Genomic DNA, 21,120 nt, shown 5'->3' with positions numbered 1-21,120 from the left:
TTTGAAACAGCCCCTTAAGGCAAATAAGAAATAGCTATTATTACTTCAATGCTGTAACTAAGGAAACTAAAGCATACTGATTTCTTTTCTAGTACACTGTATATCCCAGTTTAATGTCATATACATTACACAGTGCAATGCCCTCTGCTTTGGTATAGTGGTCATAAACATGACTCTGGGGCCACTGCCTTCATCCAAATCCTAGCTTCATCCTAATGGGCTGTAGGAACCTAGGCAGTTTATATCAGAGGTTTATATAACCACATTGGGGTTTTAGTTTTCTCATTTATTAAAAGTAGATAATAATACTACCTAGTCATAGAGTTTTATAAGAATCCATTGAAGTACTTAGCACATGGTAAGCTCCATAGAAATGATAGCAATGATGATGATTATGATGATTATAAAGATGATAATTACAATACATATTGTCTATCATTTGTGGTCTAAGAACCAATTCAGGGGTCTCTAAACTTTTTACACAGGGGGCCAGTTCACTGTCCCTCAGACCATTGGAGGGCTGCCAAATACAGTGGTCCTCTCACTGACCACCAATGAAAGAGGTGCCCCTTCCAGAAGTGCAGTGGGGGCTGGATAAATGGTCTCAGGGGGCTGCATTGCGGCCCGCGGGCCGTAGTTTGGGGACACCTGAATTAGATGATAATTAATTGAAACATGTAAAAACTATTGTTAATTCTAGTACTATGCTAGATGTTCTCACTTATCCTTTATTCTTTTTCTTTATACATTTCTTCAGAAATACGAGATGGAAAAGAAACAAACTATAGAAAATTTTATAGGCTAACTATTTCAACAGCTAAATAACACCCATATCACTTTGTAACTATTCTCTTCATAATTCATTATGACATGATACAGGTGTTGCTTCATCCATTGGCATCCATTGGCATTAATAAATCCAACACATAGGCATATTATTATTAATAGCTTAGTATTGACTGTTGCCCCTTAAGGAAAATTTTCTTCAAAATAGAAGAGTAAAACCTGAGTGATATTGAACCCTAAGCCAAGAGGAAGATAAGAGGTAAGTGAACTAACAATAATCAGTGCACACTCAAACACTCAGATAAATAGATTAATTGATAGTTTTTCAGAATCTAAACATAACATATATCTACCTACCTACCTATCATCTATCTATCTATCTATCTATCTATCTATCTATCTATCTATCTATCTATTTCTCTGCACATATATAATCTCATATGATCATCACTACACTCTCTTGGATATTATTATTTCTTCTATATTTCACATGGAAATAGTAAAGTCTCAGCTAGCTGAAATAACTCTCTCAAGACCAAATAGTTTGTGAAAACATATTTTACTTTACCACAACTCATTTTAAAATGAAAAGAAAAACTAAATCTTTATTATTGATGTGTTTTGTTATCTTAACTACCATTAGAAGCTGTGGTTAAGCAATTAGCCCTATCTTTAATAAATAGACTCATAATAAAATCAACTGTGGTTAAGGTGTTTTATAAACCTTATCTTATTTAATCTAACAACCTTACCAAAATAGGAATTATTAGCATTTTATTACAACTCTGAAAATTTATGCTAAGAAAAGTTGAGTAACCAAGAGTCTTAGCTAAAATATACTAGAATCAGGTTTCAAATTCACTACAAAATACAAAATGCTACCTACAGACTGTGAGAAAGAGCGTACACACGCTTAGCTAATTAAATGTTTGCCTTTGAAAACCCAGCTGAATTATGTTCTAGAGTACTAATAGAATATGCAAATGTGATCAAAAGCCATGTATGAAAAATATTTGCAAAATTATAAAAATGTGAAATTTGTTACAGGATAAAAAGGAATGAAATGCCATTCCAAGTTTTAGAAATGAAAATAAAATGTGGAAAACAAACTGAATTTTATCTCTAGTAAAATTTAAGAATTGCTTACTTAACCAATTTCTACCAAGTGTAGAAAAAATAAATAGTGGTCAGTAAGAATCAGAATATGTTCATTCAAAATAAACATATTAAGCCAGTTGCTAGGGTTACTATGTATATATTGATAATATCGCAGGCTGTAGTTTCCTAATCCCATTAAAATATCAAATTCATCAGTGAGTGAGATCCATCATATATCAAATTCAGCAAAAATAATGGCAGCTACTATGTGTCCAACACAATGTATGTTCCAGGACCAATGCTGGCCACTGTAGATAGGTTTTCTTAGCTATTCTTAGAATCGGTTTTTGAAGTAGACAGGAATTATTTCTTCTTTCACAGTTGATGAACTGATGCTGAAAGAAACTAAATATATAATTTATTCATGTCATAAGCCAGGAAGAATCAGATCTATGATTCAAACTGGTGAGTTTAAATAGACATTGACAGAATGTTCATGATATCCTCTCAAAAAGTGAAAATATGAGCCAAATGGTAATGAGTTAACAGGTTTGATGGGTATAGAAGTTGCTGAACAGTGTGACCTAGAATAATCTCTAGAGATGTCCCCAATGATGAAGCATAGGCTTTGTGTTTGACCCTGTCTTGTACAAAATATGTATCAGTGATTTGGATAAGATCTATCAAATATTCATGTGACATAAAGCTGGAAGGAAGTGTTATCTAATGTGTTGGATGGTGGTCAAGAACCAAAAAGAGCCTGACAGATGGAATTATTTTAAAATGAAATTAATAGAAAAGGTTTTGAACTGAGATAGGTTCTCTTGTTTATTCATTCTTGAGGCATATACTAATAAGTATTTTCAATTTAAAGACATTGTAGTAGGTGCTAGGAACATAAAAATGAGGACTGCTTGGGTCCTGCTCTCTAGATTAGATTATAGTCTAATGCAGTGGTTCTCAAAGTGCATGTCAGGGCATACTGGTGTGCCCTAGAAGATTTCCAGGTGTGCCCTATGGTATTCCAGAGAAATATGTGCCTGTTGAGGACCAAAAACCCAACAGGGTTTTTGGAGTTTAGATTTTTGGGGGACAGAGGTGTGGGAATTGGCTGTAAGCTGACAGTCTGCCCAAACCCCCACCTCATTTGCCTGATTAGGTTGCAAAAGGCTGTTAAGCTATGATGCTGGATTGTTTACACTACCCCCCATGTTCCCTGAAAAGACTGAAGGCAAAGGCAAATTTCTTCTATCCTTTATTTGGTGTAAAGTTAAGATGATATGTATGGTGGGGATTTTGGATTGATGATTAAACAGAAAGAATTGTCTCTTGAAACCTTTTGGATTTCTATAAAAGAAGAATATGTGGCAGTATCTAAAAAAGCTTTGAACATTTTACTACAATTTTCAACATCCTATTTATGTGAATTAGGATTTTCTACCCTCAACACAATTAAGAGTAAAAAGAGAGGAATTCTTCAATGTATTGATGAGGAAATGAGAGTTTGCTTTTCAAATATATGCCCAAACATTGAAGAAATCGCTAGGACACATCAGGCTCATGTTTCTCATAAACAAAAGAATGAAAAAACTTAACACATTTGTGCCAGGATCTGCTGAATTTACTAAATCTTACTAAGAATATATCCATATATATAAAAAGATAGTATTTTGTCATTTTTTTATTTTTAACTCCTCTCTTACTAATTCTAAAAAGCATAACTTAAGAAATGTAACATAAAAATGTTTTTCAATGTCAGAACAAATTTAATTTCATCGTATTTATTTCATTTAATTACCATAAAAGCACACTTGAACTTTATATTTTTTCTTTAATATTTGACTTATTATAACATATTTCTCAGAAATTTGTATATAGTGCACCTACAATTATTTGTAAGATTTTAAGTGTTCCCTGACTTTAAAATGTTTGAGAACCACTGGTCTAGTGTGTAAGGGAAAGAAGAGAGAAAATGATACATAATAGCAATTTTTGAAAAATAAATTGCTTGACTATAGATTTCTTTCTATAAATCTAGATCAAGGAAGACAGTACATTCAATATATTTGCAAATCACAGGTAGAGATTTATAATCTCTATTTTAAGAAAAATCTTGAATAACTGGGATTGTTAAATATTTGGCTTGAAAAAGATATTTACCTTAAAAAAAGAATTTAGAAAGTAATAGTATTGTTTAGATGTTTAAGGACTTTTCATGAGAAAGGGGAATTAGGTATAATCTGCATGGCTTATGAAGTCAGAACTTGGATCAGTGACTGAAAATTAGAGTGAAACTAATTCTTATTCACCATAAGGGAAATTTCATAGCTTACAGTTATTCAAGATAAAATGGCTCCCTTACAGGAATTCATGCATTTAATGATATATCAAGGTTTCCCTGTAAGGAAAGCAGGTTAGATTAAGTAACTTTTAACATTATATCTGAGATACTATATAGTTAATGTTATATTCATTTGATATAATAAAAGGAATATATATTTCCAATTTTCCCATGGGCAAAAAAATATAAATATCTTACATTTAATTTATTATTGAAAAGATATTAGCATATATCACTCTTGAGAATATAATTGAATTTCGTATTAACCACCTAAAATATATAAATTTTTTCTAAAGACTAATTTCTACACAAGATAAAATTATTATAAATGTTATGTCCACTATTTCAAAACAAACAGGAAAGTCTATGTCAAAAAGTTTCAAAAATAGCATCCATGATTTATGTGTTGTGCTCATGGCCCTAACCAGAACATTTGATTCAGTAACCAAGTTGAGTATGTCAGCAACCGTTTGAAAGATTGACTGTCCAGAGAAGGTCACAATGTTTGCTTGCTCTGTGAAGAAATTAAACAGAGGAGTGGGTATGAGAGAGAAAACCATATTTTTTAATCTCGATATTTCTAATAATGATTAACATTATCTTTGGGTATTTTTATTCAGTTATTAATATATATTACATTAGGTTATATAAAGTAATATTGCACTAATTTCTTTAGAAAAGCAGAATGCTGATAATTATTGTTCAAGATCCCACATATTTTTTGGCACATATTCATTCTGTAACTATAAAATATGTGTTTAAAACACTCCCCAGTTAACACTTATTCATTGTTTGACACCTTGCTGAATGATTTGAAACTGAAATTCCTAGATAATTATTTTGTCTTAGAACGATTATATCTTACTATGCTACTGTTAAATATAAAGTGAGTGTTTTATTGCTAAAATATGGTGGTTCCTGTGGATGGCTGAATAAGAGAAGATTGTGATACTTAAATCAACATGAAAATACAATAAATCATCTTGCTTTTCTAAGCACCCTTTCTATTCAGATGATTAGACCTGAAATATGGTCTTTTTTATCCTAAGAAGCCTGACCAGTTTCATCTACACTTCCTAGAAAGGGCATTTATTCAGTCAGTCATTCAAAATACTCGTTGGATGCCTACCATGTTTCAGTTACTGTGTTGAGCTAGAAGGATCATTTAGCCCATACTTAGGGAAGCAGGGTATATTTATCAGAGAAAGTAACATTTACAATGAGAGCTGAGATGAATAGTTACTAGCAAGGTAAAAGGGAGAAAAAAACATTTCAGAAAAAGAGATTCGCATAGGAAATGTTCCAGAGAACTTAAGACACTTCCATATGGGTTTAGCATAGTGTGCAAAGGTTATAGTAGCTAGGGTTACTTAAGCCTAGGGGGTAAGTAGGGGCCAGATTATAAAGGTCTTTGTTGCCATGCTAGAAAGTTTGTTATTCTTCCTGAGATCAATGGGGAACCAGTACAGGCTTTCAAGCAAGAAAATTGCATGGTAGTATAGGGGAATTACTGGATGAGAAAATTTGAAAGCAGTTTCTTTGAGAAGCTGTTCTAATAAGATAAAAGATGATGGTGGCCAGATAAAAATAATAGCAGGGAGAGACAAGATGGCGCTGGAGTAGGTGGAAGTACCAACTTCCACCTCCCAGAACCAAAGTAGATTACAAACTAATTTTAAGAAACATCAACTGGAAAAACCAACTTGGGACTAAACTAAGAGAACTCTTCAACCAAGGAACACTGAAGAAGCCACATTGAGACTGGTAGGAAAAGCAGAAACACAGAGAGGGTTGCCCAGCTCCCTGGAGCGAACGGTGGGAAGTGAGTTTAGCAGAGAGGAGAGGGTCCTGAGTCCCAGGAACAAAGCCCCAGCCTGCAGCCCCAGAGCCCAGAAGAGGCGTATGGACAGTATTTAGCTGGAAACAAGTCAGGATACTGTTTGTGAGAAAGAGACTGATTTCTCGGACCCAGGATTCTTCTTAAAGGGACCGCGCAGAACACCTCTCTCACAATCACTCACCTAGGCTCCGGGGAACCAGGAGAGAAGAGAGGACCGAAGCAGTGGGAAGAGAGTGTAATCTAGGAGGCACAGGGAGAAACACTTTGAGGGATAGCCACCCTAACCTCTGGGACAAGTCACTCCCCAAATCTGAAGCGAATATTTCCCCTGGAAACAGCATTACCAGCAAAGGGAAGCAGGACACCAGCCAACAAGCTCTCCTGCGGCACTCAGAGCAGAGTTGCTTAGAAGGAGGGAGCTTACATGACTATAGTAGTGAGTCTTAGGGTCTGAGCTCCAGCGCCCTCACTCACATGGCTGAGGGCTCACCCAAGGGAGGGCGCGGGACTCGGAAGCGTGGTCTGTTGGCAAGGGAGGAAGTCGGCAGGCCTGCAGGCCACCACTGAGGCTCAGGTGTGAGCTCGGTCTTGCACAGCTGGGAAGGAAACCAGTTAGAAGGTGATGAAAGACAATTGGACTTTGGGTGATGGAAATGCAGCATAATCAAATGTCAAAATTACCTAGAGATGTTTTCTCTGAACATATGTACCCTGATTTATCAATGTCACCCCATTAAAATTAATTAAAAAATTATAGCAACAAGGAAATAAAGAAATAGGTAATAGAATCATAGAATATGGTGGTCAAATAGATATCTCAGATGATATCTCTCAATTCCTGGTCTAGGTAATTAAGAGGTTGAGAGTGACCCCAAATAAAATTGGAAATACAGAAGTATCTGCAGATTTTGAAAAGATGCACATAATATTTGTCATTTCAAATTCAAGCTGCTTTTATATTATGCAATATGAACTATCCAGGAAGAAATGGGAAATATAATTCTGGAAATCATTAAAGATATCTAGGCTGAATACATAAAATTTACAGTTTGGGGTTACATAGATGATAGCTGAAGTTACAGTAATGGATGAAATCCCCAAGGTAGAATGTATAGGAAATAAAGAGATGAGAACCAAAGTTAGAATCAAGGGCACCAGTCTTACTAAACAGAAAGAGAAGGAAGAGTCCATGAAGAGAAACCACAGGAGTAGGAAAATAATCAATAATGTATAATGTTAAGAAACTATAGGAGAGAAATTTTAAAGAATGAATGAACAGAAATATCAGCTGCTACAGAAAGTTCATATATTGTGCAGACTGATTATTATCAGTAAATTTTAATTTAATAATGAAGATTTTATTCATGAGCCTGAAATCATGTTTTCATGGTAAAAACCACAAGCTTATTTAAAAGGATGAATGGGCGATGAAGAAGCAGCGACCCCAGAATGTAAACGATGCTTTTAGAAAGATTCCCAAGACAGCATGAAAGTTGTCAAAGGACTTGAGACCTCACAGATTTTTTTTAAGATAGGAAAAGCTTGACCACCCTCACATGTCAGTGGGAATAAGCCAACAAAGAAGGAGAAAGCGCAGATGCTGAAGACAATAGGGGCAGGAGGGCAAGGACATTAGAGTTTAGGAAGAGAGTAACATTAGACAAAAGACAAATACCACTTCTTGTGAACAGAGATAAAAATTAAAGGGATGGAAAATAATGCAGGCAAGTTGGTGAGTCATTTGGCTCTGAAAGAGCACCCAAATGAGAGCTTTTTCTTCTCTAAAAATTGAGGCTGTCATTAGCTGAGGATGAGGTAGAGATTTAGGATATTTATGATTTTTATCTTACCACATTGAAAAACTTAATTTTGCATTAAGATGTAAAATACATCTGTAAGTAACGCAATATATTTGCAAATATATCACTAAAAATGCAAAAGAAAGCCCCAATGGTCTTGCATTCATTGAGTAAATACCATGGTGTCCCCACTAGGGAATAGAATAAACTCTAAAAAAGGGGTCAATAATTCTAAAAAAATAATTTTAATTCCATGGCAATGTCTGCAGAAACAGTTATTTCAGTTACTGTTTATCATGAATGACCACACATACCACACCAAACATTGTCTGGCCATTAGAAAACACATGAAAAATATATATGTGCTTCTTCACTGATTGAATGAAGCCAAGAACTCAGCACAAGGGATGTGGTCCAAGGTCAATATAGAGCCTGCAGGTGTCTCTGTGGCTCCAGCTGAGTTGATCAGGAAACCAGTACACTAACCTGTACATTTATTTTGTAACTGACTCTTTTGCTTTCCAGCTTTTCTTTTGGTATTATTGTATGTCACCATTCTGACCATCCAAATCCTGTCCTACAAAATCAAGCAGAAATCCAACTCCAGATTTCTTCTGTTTTTTCCTGTTTCTCAACTTCCAAAGTCAAATGTCATATTTCCACTAAACAATAGTCAATACTAAACTCTTTATATTATATCTAAAGAACAAAACAAACAAACAAAATAGAAACAGAACAGACTGATGGTAGTTACAAAATAGTCACAGGGATGTAAAGTACAGCATAAGGGAATATAGTCAGCTTGACCTGTGGGGGCGCAGTGGATAAAGCATCAACTTGAAATGCTGAAGTTGCTGGTTCAAAACCCTGAACTTGTCTGGTCAAGGCACATATGGGAGTTGATGCTTCCTGCTCCTCCCCCCTTTTTCTCTCTCTCTCTCTCTCTCTTTCTCTCTCTCACTCTCTCTCCTCTCTAAAATGAGTAAATAGAAAAATATTTTAAAAACAGAATATAGTCAATAATATTGCAATCATTTTGTATGGTGCCTATTGGTAGAAGTTATTTTACCTTTTTTACTCATTTGATTTTTCTCAGTACCTGTCTCGGTGTCTAGCTTGTAGCTCTTCCTCAGTTATTATTGCAAATGTAAATCCTATGTGTTACATATAATTTTACTTTATGAGAATTTTAATTTCAAAACTATTTACACACTATTCTGAAACTATTCGAATTTCCTTATGTCTTAAAGCATATTACCCAGTATCTTTTATTATGCAAGCATGAAAAAGAAAATATTGACCTGAGATTCCTATTTTCAGATTGGGTCCTCTCTATCATAAAGAGCCATTAACATTTGGCAGAATTAGATGAATATTATTTTTTTAATTAAGTGAGAGGAGGAGGCAATGAGGCAGAGAGACAAACTCCCTCATGTGCCCCAACCAGGATCTACCCAGCAAGCTCCCTACACTGGGCCGACAGGGTGATGCTCTGCCTATCTGGGACTGCTGCTCTGTTGCTTAGCAACTGAGCTATTTCAATGCCTAAAGGGAGGCCATGGAGCCATCCTCAGTGCCCGGGGCCAAATTGCTTGAATCACTGGAGCCATGGTTGTGGGAGGGGAGGAGAGTGGGGGAGCAAGGGTGGAAAAGCAGATGGTCACTTCTCCTGTGTGCCCTGACTCAGAAGCGAACCCAGGACTTCCATACTCCAGGCCAATGCTCTACCACTGAACCAACCGGCCAGGGCTGAATAACATTCTTAAGATGGTAATTAACTGACCTTTTTAATTCTATTATTGCTTCTTAAGAAGTTTATGATTGGTTTAGTTTCAGAAAGCCCACTGATGGGTATGCACCAGGTTCCAGGACTTTTATCACTTCTCTAGCACTTTGAAGAAACAGCAATGGCTAGGTGATATAATAAATTTTATAAATTTGGGAAGTTTATATCTGACATTAGAATTAGAGAAAACATTTATACAGAGATTCACATAGGAAAAAAATAATAGAAACTGTTGTTTTCAGTATAGCGACAACTACCCCATAATAGTTTCTCAAATGAAAGAGCTTAAAAAAATTTTATCTATATTAAGAACTGAGTTTCCCGTCAGTGCTGTGTGTGTGTATGTGTGTGTGCTCATAAAAGTACACACACTCAGAAATGTAGAGCAGTGTGATAAATTCCATTATAAGTCATTAAATTAATAACAATTTTTCTCTTTTCTTTTACAGAATTGTCAGCATCATACTGCTGGTGACTTCTGTGAACGATGTGCTCTCGGGTACTATGGGATTGTCAAGGGATTGCCAAATGACTGTCAGCAATGCGCTTGCCCTCTGATTTCTCCCAGCAACAAGTAAGATAGAGCAGTATTACCCTGTCTCCCGATCAGTAACACCATCTGTGCAGCACATGGGCTTTCAGATTTGGCTATATTTTTCGTGTAGACAAAAATCTCAATTTAAGATACAGATTTTTTTAACAGTATAAAAACATGACAAAAGTGAGCACATAATACCTTATGGTTTATTTTCCTTGAAAACCTTGTCCCAAGTAAATAATACTTATTAATTAAAATGTAAATATAAATGTTAGCACATGTTTGTGAAATAAATGCTATATGTACATATGTATGTAATTTTACATATTTTTATATAGGTCTAGTGTTTGCATATAGTTTTGCTGTGAATTCAGTTATTAAGGATTGTTTGGGTGAACATTATATCACTTTTTTGGCTGTTTCTATTCATTTGGTGTGTTTAATTCACGATTGGTAAAGAATTAGCTAGAAAAATCACTGAAAATGGTGCAGTTGTAGCAGGGTGACTTATTGTTATGCTCCAAAATAAGTCAGCCTCTTCCAGAAAAACAGCTCCCTTTCTGTTAAAAATGATCCGGGCTTGATACCATGGAAACACAGCCATACATGAAAGCAAAATCTGAAATATTTTTATTTCAGTGCAGTCTGAACGCTCTGCATTGTTTTATATATTGATGAAAACCTGTGAGTGTTTTCATTTACGTTTTTGCTAAGGCTGTCTACACCTTCTGCTAAGTGATTTATAGACTTTATTCTCTACATGGTAGGGCAGTTTTTCTCTAAGAATCTGCTGTTGAAAAGAAGGTAGGACAGTTTGTTCAGAATGAAAATCCTGGATGTCTTTAAAAAATAAAATAAAAAATAAAATTCTGGACCTCTTGAGTGTATAAGAACCACAAAGCAACTCAGATAAAAAGATCGTTTTGCCTGTGCTGACTTAGGTTTCTTGTTATTTTATTATTTCCTATTTGGCTTTGTATACATTTTGAAAATGTTTCCTATAAATGTCTCCCCTCCCTTTGCAAGCTCCTGGTTTTTGTTGAGCGGAAGCACTGGTCTTTTATAGGGAGTCAAATGTAAATATTTGGTAAGTTGCATATTGATGAGGGTAATATACATGATCTTTTATTCCATCTAAGCGCCAAGTGGTAGTTTATTAAAAATAAAATTATTTTTTTCTTTGTTTGATCTCTCTCTGAAGATCAAATTAAAATAAGATTATGTTATTTATTGTATTGTTTATTAAAATATAAACTATTTGATTAGAAAAGTTCAATAATTAATTAATAATTTACTATTAGATGAACTATAACAAAAGCTATACAAGAGATATAAAAGAGAAGCATAACATCTCTTGGAGAGGCTCACAAAACATGTGTCTTAAGAGAAGTCAGTTTAAATGTAAAGAGAATTCAAAGGCACAGAGGATCACAATTAATTTTGGGAACTTCAAAAGCACATTAAAAGAAGTAGTAGTTTTATAATTGATCTTAAACAATGGATTAAAGGATTTTTACTGGTGAAGATAGTAGAAAATTATATGAGCAAAAGCTGGGAGCCCTGGCCGGTTGGCTCAGCGGTAGAGCGTCGGCCTAGCGTGCGGAGGACCTCGGTTCGATTCCGGCCAGGGCACACAGGAGAAGCGCCCATTTGCTTCTCCACCCCTCCGCCGCGCTTTCCTCTCTGTCTCTCTCTTCCCCTCCCGCAGCCAAGGCTCCATTGGAGCAAAGATGGCCCGGGTGCTGGGGATGGCTCTGTGGCCTCTGCCTCAGGCGCTAGAGTGGCTCTGGTCGCAACATGGCGACGCACTGGAGGGGCAGAGCATCGCCCCCTGGTGGGCAGAGCGTGGCCCCATGGTGGGCGTGCCGGGTGGATCCCGGTCGGGCGCATGCCGGAGTCTGTCTGACTGTCTCTCCCTGTTTCCAGCTTCAGAAAAATGAAAAAAAAAAAAAAAAAAAAAAAAAGAAGTAAAAAAAAGCTGGGAGACAAGGAAACATAAGGCTTGTTTACGACCTAGTAAGAGAATTTGGAGCGTGGATTTCAAATAGAGTTTCATTACTACAGATGAGAATGAATGGGAACATGGAGGCCATAATGTAGACATCCTTGAATATCAGTCTAAGAAATTGCTGTTTAATTTTCTATGTAATAAAGAAACACTACAAGTTGTAATTATTAAAAGAAAAGTGATGTGATGAAAGCCACACTTTAGGAAGACTACTATGATAAAGTTGAATATAATGAATTAAAACAAGCAAAGAAGAGAAGTGAAGAGACCAATTAAAAAGCTATTGCATTAGCTTAGGCAGAAGATAATTAGAACCTAAAGGTAGATAATAGTAACAAAAACACAAACAGGTGGATAAATGTGAGAAAATTGTTGAATGCAATTTTACAGGATTGATAACTAATAAGATGTGAGAGCTGAGAGTTAGGCAGGCTAGACTTCAAGCCAGAGGATTTTAGCCAGGTTGAATGCCCCAAAATGGTCATGCCATTAACTGAAATAGGGAAACCAACAGAGAGCAACAGCAGAAGAAAGACAATTTATGTTTCAAATAGGTTAAAATTGATATGAAGTTTCTGTCTGAATAGAAATATGCAAATAGCTGCAGGAAATGGAAATCTGAAAATGTGAAGGGCACCTGAAGGAAGACATATGTTAATAAATGAATGAAAGTCAGGTAAGATGTCCCGGGGTACTGTTACCCAAGTGGAGCACATGGAGAGAAGGAAACATAAGGCTACTTTCGTGAGGGAAGTCAGAGGAGAAAGAGCCAGGACAGGAGCTGTCAGGGAGACAAGAATGAAGGCCACACTGCCATCGGAGCACCCCCCAAGAGGGCAGAGCAATAGTCAAGGAGCCTCAGATTCTCCTGTCCAGGGAGGGGACTCAGGACATATGGGGGTGCTAAACGATGAGGGGCACTGTTGAATTCTGACAGTCAAAAATGAAAGCAAACATTAGGTTGCACGGGTGCCAGTTTGCAGCTTTAGGAAATTTTAAGAAGTAAAAAAAAAAAAAAAGAGTACTACCTTGGTTTCTCAGCAGAATCAAACAAAAGGATGTGTTTCCTTATTCTTATATACGGTTTGTATAACTGAAGTATACTTTTTTATGCAAAGGACCTTGTAAGAATCAAAATACCAAATCAAAGTGGCTAGATCAGTGGCTTTCAAACTTTATTGATCACAGCCACAATGAGAAATGCATTTTTATATCATAGTACACAAAAAATTGCATGTATATATAGCTGTCTACCTATCTGTCTATCCCATACCATAACTTTTATGTAACTTTATTTTCCTGAATTATTATAAGAAATTTTATTCAAAACTAAATTGATGTCATAAGCCACTAATATCACCACTTAAGGTTGGACCATATTGGGCTACTTAACAAAGCAAAAAGGAAGGGAAGTAGAGGCAGGTAGGTACAGGGGGGATGAATGGTGATGGATGAAGACTTGGTGTGGGGGTGAACAACAATATGGTGTCCAGAGATGTGTTGTAGAATTGGGCACCTGAAATTTTGTCATAATTTTGTTAACCTTGTCACCACAAAAATATTCAATTAAAAAGAAACAAAACAAAGAGACATATGATGAGAAAACAAGGATTAAAATGCAAAGCAAAGAAAGCATCCTGGACAAAGAAGAGAGGCATTTCCTACTGCATATAAAAATAGGTTTCATCTAAAATATAAAGATGGAGGAAGCTAAGTTATTACCCTTACTGACTTCAGCCTGTGCCGTCAACAGAGCAGTTAGGGATGAGGCATGGTGAGTGATTGCTAACTCATTTCCATGCATTTGTTCACCTCTTCAATGCCTCTAACCAAAACAAATACATTTTTTAAAATTATTATTACTTTCAGCTTTATTGTTCTGCTTCATCTGGCATTTGCAAATTACAGCAGCATGGGCCTTTTCAGCCGAGTACATAATAATAATTTACTATTTAAAGACAGATTGACTGGTTATAGCAGGTATTATTACCACAATAAAGACTTGCCAATTTAGTAGAAAGGAGAAGGAAGCCCTCTTTCCAAATGAGTGAACTTGCTGAAATAGACAAAGAGGGTCTCTTTAGGGGAACTCTGTGAAGGGTGGGACATGCTCACATTGTCACTCACTATGATGACCTCATGCCACTGACGCTGGGAACAGGTAAATGCTGGTACATCCTGCTGGTCCATCACTACAACTGACAAATGACAGTTCACCTTTTGGGAAACAGACAGCTGAAAGCTCCCATCCTTATTTCCTGTTGCAGGGTGTTGTCAGCCCAGGAAAAGCTCTGCCATGATACACCCAGCCGTCAGACATTGGGGCTGCAGATCTTGACCATGTTCCTAAAAGCGGAAACTGGAGCACCTTCCTAAGAGCAGCAGCTGCCGTTTACTGCAGCCTTGCTGTGTGCCCAGGACTGTGTAGCTAGATCCTCACTGAGTCCCCTCCACCTGCCCTATGAAGTCTATCCTGCTATTGCCCATTAAGCTTAGTCTCTAAGAGACAGACCTTATGCTCAGGTCGAGGGCTCCACGGTGTTAGGATTCAAATAGTCTTATATTTGAATCCAGAGCCGAAGACCTCAACCGCTGCAATGTAACACCTCCACTGCCATTCAGCAAATTCTCGATGGTTGAAGTAATTTGCTCCGCACAAGAGACTCACCCTTGACACCTCCAGGCAACAGGGAATGATCATCCAGACTGATGAGAAGGCCAGCAGAGGCAGGGGTAGTCCCAAAGTTCAGACACACAGGAGTGATTTGGATTTGGCTCAGGACTGCCAAGCTGGGATAGTTTCTCAAGCAAATTCAGATTTGCTTTCTGAGTGATGTTTTCCCAAGGCAGGTGTTAAAAATAGCCCCCTGGTCTCTGGAAACAGGTTGGGTAAGAAGGGAAGGTAGTGACTGCGGTGGCAGAAAAATTTTACCACAGAGGAGCCGTAAAGCTGATCAAATTTCCTCTAATTAGCAGAGTTATGGGGTTGTGGCTCCTTCCTACCTCTGGGGCTTTATTTTGAAATTCTTTATCTTTAAATGAGGAAAGCAGAGGAAGATGAGAAGGGTAAATGCTTCAGGTTCTTATTGTCTAGGCCTTGATCATCGGCCCTAGACTCGATTTATTCCGGATTTCATGTTCCAGAGCACGCGGGAGAATGCCCATCCCAGTCTTGCCTCCCAAACTAGTGATCGCCTCCCAAACGACTCACTAGCTTCTTTTTTTTTATTTTAATTTTTTTTATTTAGAAATTAAATTTAATGAGGTGACATTGATCAATAAGAGTATGTAGGTTTCAGGTGAACATCTCTATAGCATTTGAACTGTTGTTTGTGTTATGTGTCCATCACCAAAAGTCAAATCATTTTCTGTCACCATATATTTGTCCCACTCTACTCCGCCCCCCCGTAACCACTTCACTTTTCTCTGTGTCCATGAGTCTCAGTTTTATATCCCACCTATGTGTGAAATCATATAGTTTTTAGCTTTCTTGATTTACTTATTTCACTTTGTATGATGTTCTCAAGATCCATCCATGTTGCTGTAAATGGCAATATATCATCATCTCTTACATTTTTAGCTGTTGTGATAGTGTAGTATTGCTCACATATCCTTGGGGTTTTCCACTGCCTACCCAGGTCAGGTCAGATATTTTAGCAGAGTATTAGAAAGCCACTGCAAGCTGAGAGCCTTCCCAAGCTCAATGCCCTTGCCTGCCTTTTATCATGGTGCCAAGTTAGTTTCATGATCATCTCCAAAGTGCTCAGCAGTTTTTGTCAGACAAAGACAAATACTGCCTGTTTTCACTAGTATGTGGAATCTAAAAACAGTTGACTCAGGGAAACAGAAGAGAACATTTGTTGCCAGGGTCTATGGAGTGGGGAAATTAGGGGAGACTGTTAAAAGGATACAGACTTTCAGTTGTAAAATAAATAAGATCTGAGGATTTAATGTATAACATGGTGACCTTACTGAATAATACTTTACTGTATACAGTGGGTCCTCGGATTATGACCCAATTTCATTACTACAACAGTGACATAACCAGAGTTTTGGTGTCAGTTGAAACACACCCTAGCCTCACACAAATGGAACACTTGTACTTTTAACAGTCCCAAATGGTGTAGGTAAGCATGCTGGGGGACGCCAACTACCTCAGTCATAGACCACATTGCTGCGTATTCTTCCGCCGCATGCAACCAAACTAGTTCACCCACAAAGTCCATAAGTACTATGCTAACAGCATAAGCCTAAACACGTCTCATTTTTTTTAAGTTTTTATGGGGAACGAGTGTTATAAACTCAAGACATTGTATGTCAAAACAGTCATAACCTGAGGACCTTCTATACTTGAAACTTCCTTCTATAATTGAGAGTAGAATTGTGTTCTCACAAAACACACATACACTTATAACACAAGTAAAACAAAACAAAAATGGTAAATATGTGAGATGATAGATCTGTTAATTAACTAGAGCAGCGGTTCTCAACCTGTGGGTCGCGACCCCGGCGGGGGTCAAACGACCAAAACACAGGGGTCACCTAAAGCCATCGGAAATACATATTTTATTTTAAAATGCATTGTATAATAATGTATATATATTCACCAAATCATCACATGTACATTTTTAAATATAATATTATTTGTCAATTATCCCTCAATAAACCTGAAAAAACGCAAATAGATATATAATGTAAAATCACAAAGTAAAAGTTTTACCAGAAAAAATAAAACTGCTTTAGTGAATTTAGAGTGACTAGGGTACCCTTTTTAGATAGAGTGATCAATGAATATCTTCATAAACAGATGAGGCTTGTGCAGAGACTCAAGAGAAACAATGGAGGGAGCCATGTGACTATCTTTAGGAAGGGCAATCCAACCTGAGAAAAGTAATTAAGTTCACTGGTTTAGAAATCGGCCCATGCTTGCCAGATAGCAAGGGTCCAGGGTGGTTGGAGTCAAGGACATGAGTGGATGGGTGGCAGGAAAGGGAGTCAGTGAGGCTGCAGTGGGTAACTAAATGTCCTGAGAGCTAAAAAGCCTCCAGTGGCAAAGGGAGACCTGAAACACAATAATGCAACCACCGGCCTGACCTGTGGTGGTGCAGTGGATAAAGTGTCAACCTAGAATGCTGAGGTTGCCAGTTCAAAACCCTGGGCTTACTGATTCAAGACACATATGGAAGTTGATACTTCCTGCTCTTCTCCTCCTCCTCCTCTCTCTCTCTCTCTCTCTCTCTCTTTCCCCTAAAATGAATAAATAAAATTTTTGGAAAAAAATAATAATGCAATTATGAAGTGACAGTAACACCAGCAGCATCTTCAGGTAGAGTTCTTGTGGAATGTGAAAGAAAGGAGACAAAGGTGACTCTGTGGTCTATATCAGAGCAAATAGAATTACAGAGTGGCCATTGACTGAGATGGTGGAAATTACAGAAAGGTCAGTATATTTTCTGGAAAGTGGGGGAGGTCAGTTTTAGACATGTTAAGATGGATGTAATATTTAAAGACTTGATGACTGAATCAAATTACTTAGGGGAGAGAGGCAAGGACAGGACAGATCAGGATAGGAAAAATCTGAAGATTGAACTGTGAAGCACATAGAGGTCAAGGATATGACCAAGATTCAGCAAGGAGGCTGAAAAGGAACAACCAGTGAACTGGGAAGCCGGTCTGTCTCTGTGGTATCCACAGGGCAACACAGAGCAGCGGACTCCAAATTGTTGAAATTCCATTGAGGCAAGTTTGGAATTAGCAAGTTTGGAATTAGCTGTAAAAGATGACCACCCAGAGAAAGCACCAGGATTTCTGAGAGGCCCTGTAGGCAATGGGAAAATTAAGTGCATTTAAGGGTATAGTGAGCAGAACAAAAAAACCCCTCTAATTTAAGAAAGATGTGATTCCTACTTCCTCCTTCATAAATTCTTATAAGTGGTACAAGAAAAAGTTTTAATACACCACACTATCATAATTCAAGAAAGTTTATATCCACCAAGGAGAATTATAACATCCCTCTATATAACTGAGACAAATATGTTACTGAAAAGGAGTATTATTTAATTATGTTGGCTCTCTAGAGTTTCCCTTGAAATAGCTAAAAATGTATTTTTAAGCATCTATATATGTACATGAGTGTGTGTGTGCACGTGTACAGATGCACTTAGCATCAAGCTTTAAATTAGAGCTAAACGCTTGCAGACTGTGTCAGTTATGTTTGTAGGTCTATTTTTACAAAGGCAAAAAATAAACTTTTCGGATTATGAGTTTGTGAATAGTAGATCAATTTGTGTGCATAGTTTGCTTGGTTAGAGTTTATTACTCATTCATACACTTTTGATTTAATGCATTAAAGAGATGTAAAATAAAGTCCTAGTAGCACCTGACCAATAGAAGTTGTGACCCTCATCTGTACATTTTATTGCTTTTTCAGCATCAACTGGGTTAGCAGACCAACAAAAAGAAAAATGGTGTTACAGCATTACTGTTTTGCAGCAAACATATGTGGGGTTTTTTTTCCTTTTATTTCAAAGATTCTAGTATACCAGGCAATTTTACCCAGTGGGAATGCAACACTATTTATGTTTGAGAGAAGTTTGTAACAATCCCCAAACTACATGGTAATACAGCTTAGTTTTTAAGTCTTGTCAAGTCTCTCTTTTGTAAAGTAAGATGGTCAGCAGTTCTGACACAGACTTGATGGTCTGTGGTCTACCAGTGTTGTAAGAAAACAGGACAAGTTATATAAGACCTACCTATTAGCAAAGATCATAAAAGTCTCAGAAAATCTTACCGATTGCATGTAGAAAGCTTTCCTTCTGTGCTCACACTAAATTACATTACGTTGTGTTTCAAGTAAAATGCAGTTTGAAAGTAATACGTAAATTAGAAAAGGCACTCTTAAGTGAAATATTTATTCACACTTCATATGTTGAAGTGCCAGTGGCAATTTGAGTGAGTTGGGTTTTCAGAAAAAGAATATATATAGCTTTAATGTTCCCTTACCCCCTTTTTTACCTGAAAGATAGTCAGTAATACTTACTGTACTATCAGGCAACTATGTGTAAATTCTAGTCATGTTTTTCTATTGATTCATAAAAAATGAACTTTTGCTGGATATTTCATATTTTCATGGTTGTCATATAATTATTAAAATTTTAATATAGACAATATGATGCATTGTTAACTCATTAAAAGCCAAGCATATTTATTTGTTGACTATTATTGGTCATATTTAGTTCTGATATTTTACTCTCAAAAAGGAACTTATAAATAGGCATTTATAATCACCTAAAAATAAGTTCTAATTATCTAGATAATGGAGAATTACTTATATTTATAAAATAAATAGAAGAAAATATTGTTTACAGTGTTTTTTTTTTTCTGACTTAGTTTCAGCCCTTCATGTGTCATGGAAGGCCTTGATGACTACCGCTGCACAGCCTGCCCACGGGGATATGAAGGCCAGTACTGTGAACGGTATGACCAGTCCTGATACACAGAGAATAATGATACTTTTTGAGATAGCATACTAAAGGATCACAATGAAAAGTATTGGCTATTTTCATAACTTTATTATTTTATATTCATTAGTTATTTATATACTACTTTTAAAACATGTTCTAGCTTTAGAGTTTCTCCAAAGATACAGATTACTTTACAATTTTCTAATTGTCTTAGTATATACATATATACACATACTAACATATAGATGCATATAGATATATATTTATGAAGAGAAGAAGAGATGGAGCTTTATAAAAACAAATAGATTTAATCAATTTCCAAAAGCTTTTAAGTAGTTAACAACAAAAAGCTGACTACACATAATTCTCATTTTTAGTTCAGTGGAAAATACCGGCTAGCATTATTACATGCACGTCACTGTTCTGAGCACTATGGCACTACACCAGCAAGTGTATACATAATTCAGAACATAAATGGTATCAAGCATTCTTAATTAGAACAACCCAAACAATAGAGTATTTGTTATTCAGTTCTCCTTTTCAACAGGCAAACAGTATTTAAATGCTTCCTCTCACCATGTGTTTTACAAAATCTGATAGTGGATGATGTAGTTACTAAATTGAATTCTAACTTTAATACACATGGTAAATGAAGTAGCACAATTTCAGACTGACTGCCTAGTAAGTTTGTAATTAATATCTTATGGGTCCATATTTTCTATAAGACTAGTATCCTGGATATTCAAGCGTATGATCAACATTTTTATTATGTCTTATATAGTATCTCTAAAGTAACAGAGTAACTAAAATTAACTATTAACATTATACACATAAGATAATTTTTGCATAATTGATAATAGTTTAAAATTTTATGAAGACCCGTGGATGTAACCAGCTCCATTGCCTTGGCTGAGTCCCATATTTCTCACCTATAGTATCAGAATAGGTGATGTTCTACCTACTTAAAACTAACATTGTGAAGATCAGTTACATAGACTAGTGTTGGTACCGTGCCTAAGCACCTACACAGAAGCCTCCTGTCCCATCGCAGGGGAGAAAGGCATGGGAATGACCCCACCCTTCCTTCAGTGGTGCAAAGTCAATCAATGACTAGTATGAGAGTACAAAACTCTAGCTTCTTTGCACCAAAAATGAACAAATTTTTAGATGTTACTTGTGCTTTAGAGCTTTTCATGGAATTAGGCTGAAATATTAGCTAGAGTCACATCATTACTTGGATCATTTCTTTTCTATGTCTTGCTTCACCTACTCCTTTGCTGGATTCTTCTAAGAGTACTTCTTAAGTTATGACTCTCTTTGCAAATATAAACCCATATTCATTTTCTTATCACTTATTTAAGAATCTTCTTTTGATATCACCAGAAATGGTTGTATTAATCATGGAAAGAAGTAGGTAACTAAATGATTAAACTTAAATTTTATAAATTCCAATGCAGTTTC

The 21,120-nt window shown here is 36.5% G+C and overlaps 1 protein-coding gene across 4 annotated transcripts in view; it reads left to right on the top strand.

Annotated features, from left to right (window-relative positions):
- The window catches only part of LAMA2 (laminin subunit alpha 2), a 627,903-nt gene that overhangs the window by 447,835 nt on the left and 158,948 nt on the right, over window positions 1–21,120 (top strand). For all 4 annotated transcript variants that reach the window (XM_066373271.1, XM_066373270.1, XM_066373269.1 and 1 more), the window contains 2 exons: window positions 10,100–10,224; window positions 19,586–19,672. In XM_066373271.1, coding sequence (XP_066229368.1) covers window positions 10,100–10,224; window positions 19,586–19,672 — 212 coding nt within the window. The remainder of the gene's footprint in view (window positions 1–10,099; window positions 10,225–19,585; window positions 19,673–21,120) is intronic.

Source organism: Saccopteryx leptura, chromosome 3 (genome assembly GCF_036850995.1).
Source record: "Saccopteryx leptura isolate mSacLep1 chromosome 3, mSacLep1_pri_phased_curated, whole genome shotgun sequence".
NCBI lineage: Eukaryota > Metazoa > Chordata > Mammalia > Chiroptera > Emballonuridae > Saccopteryx > Saccopteryx leptura.
The sequence above is the reverse complement of the archived record's forward strand: the minus strand, read 5'-3'. Positions and strand labels throughout refer to the sequence as shown.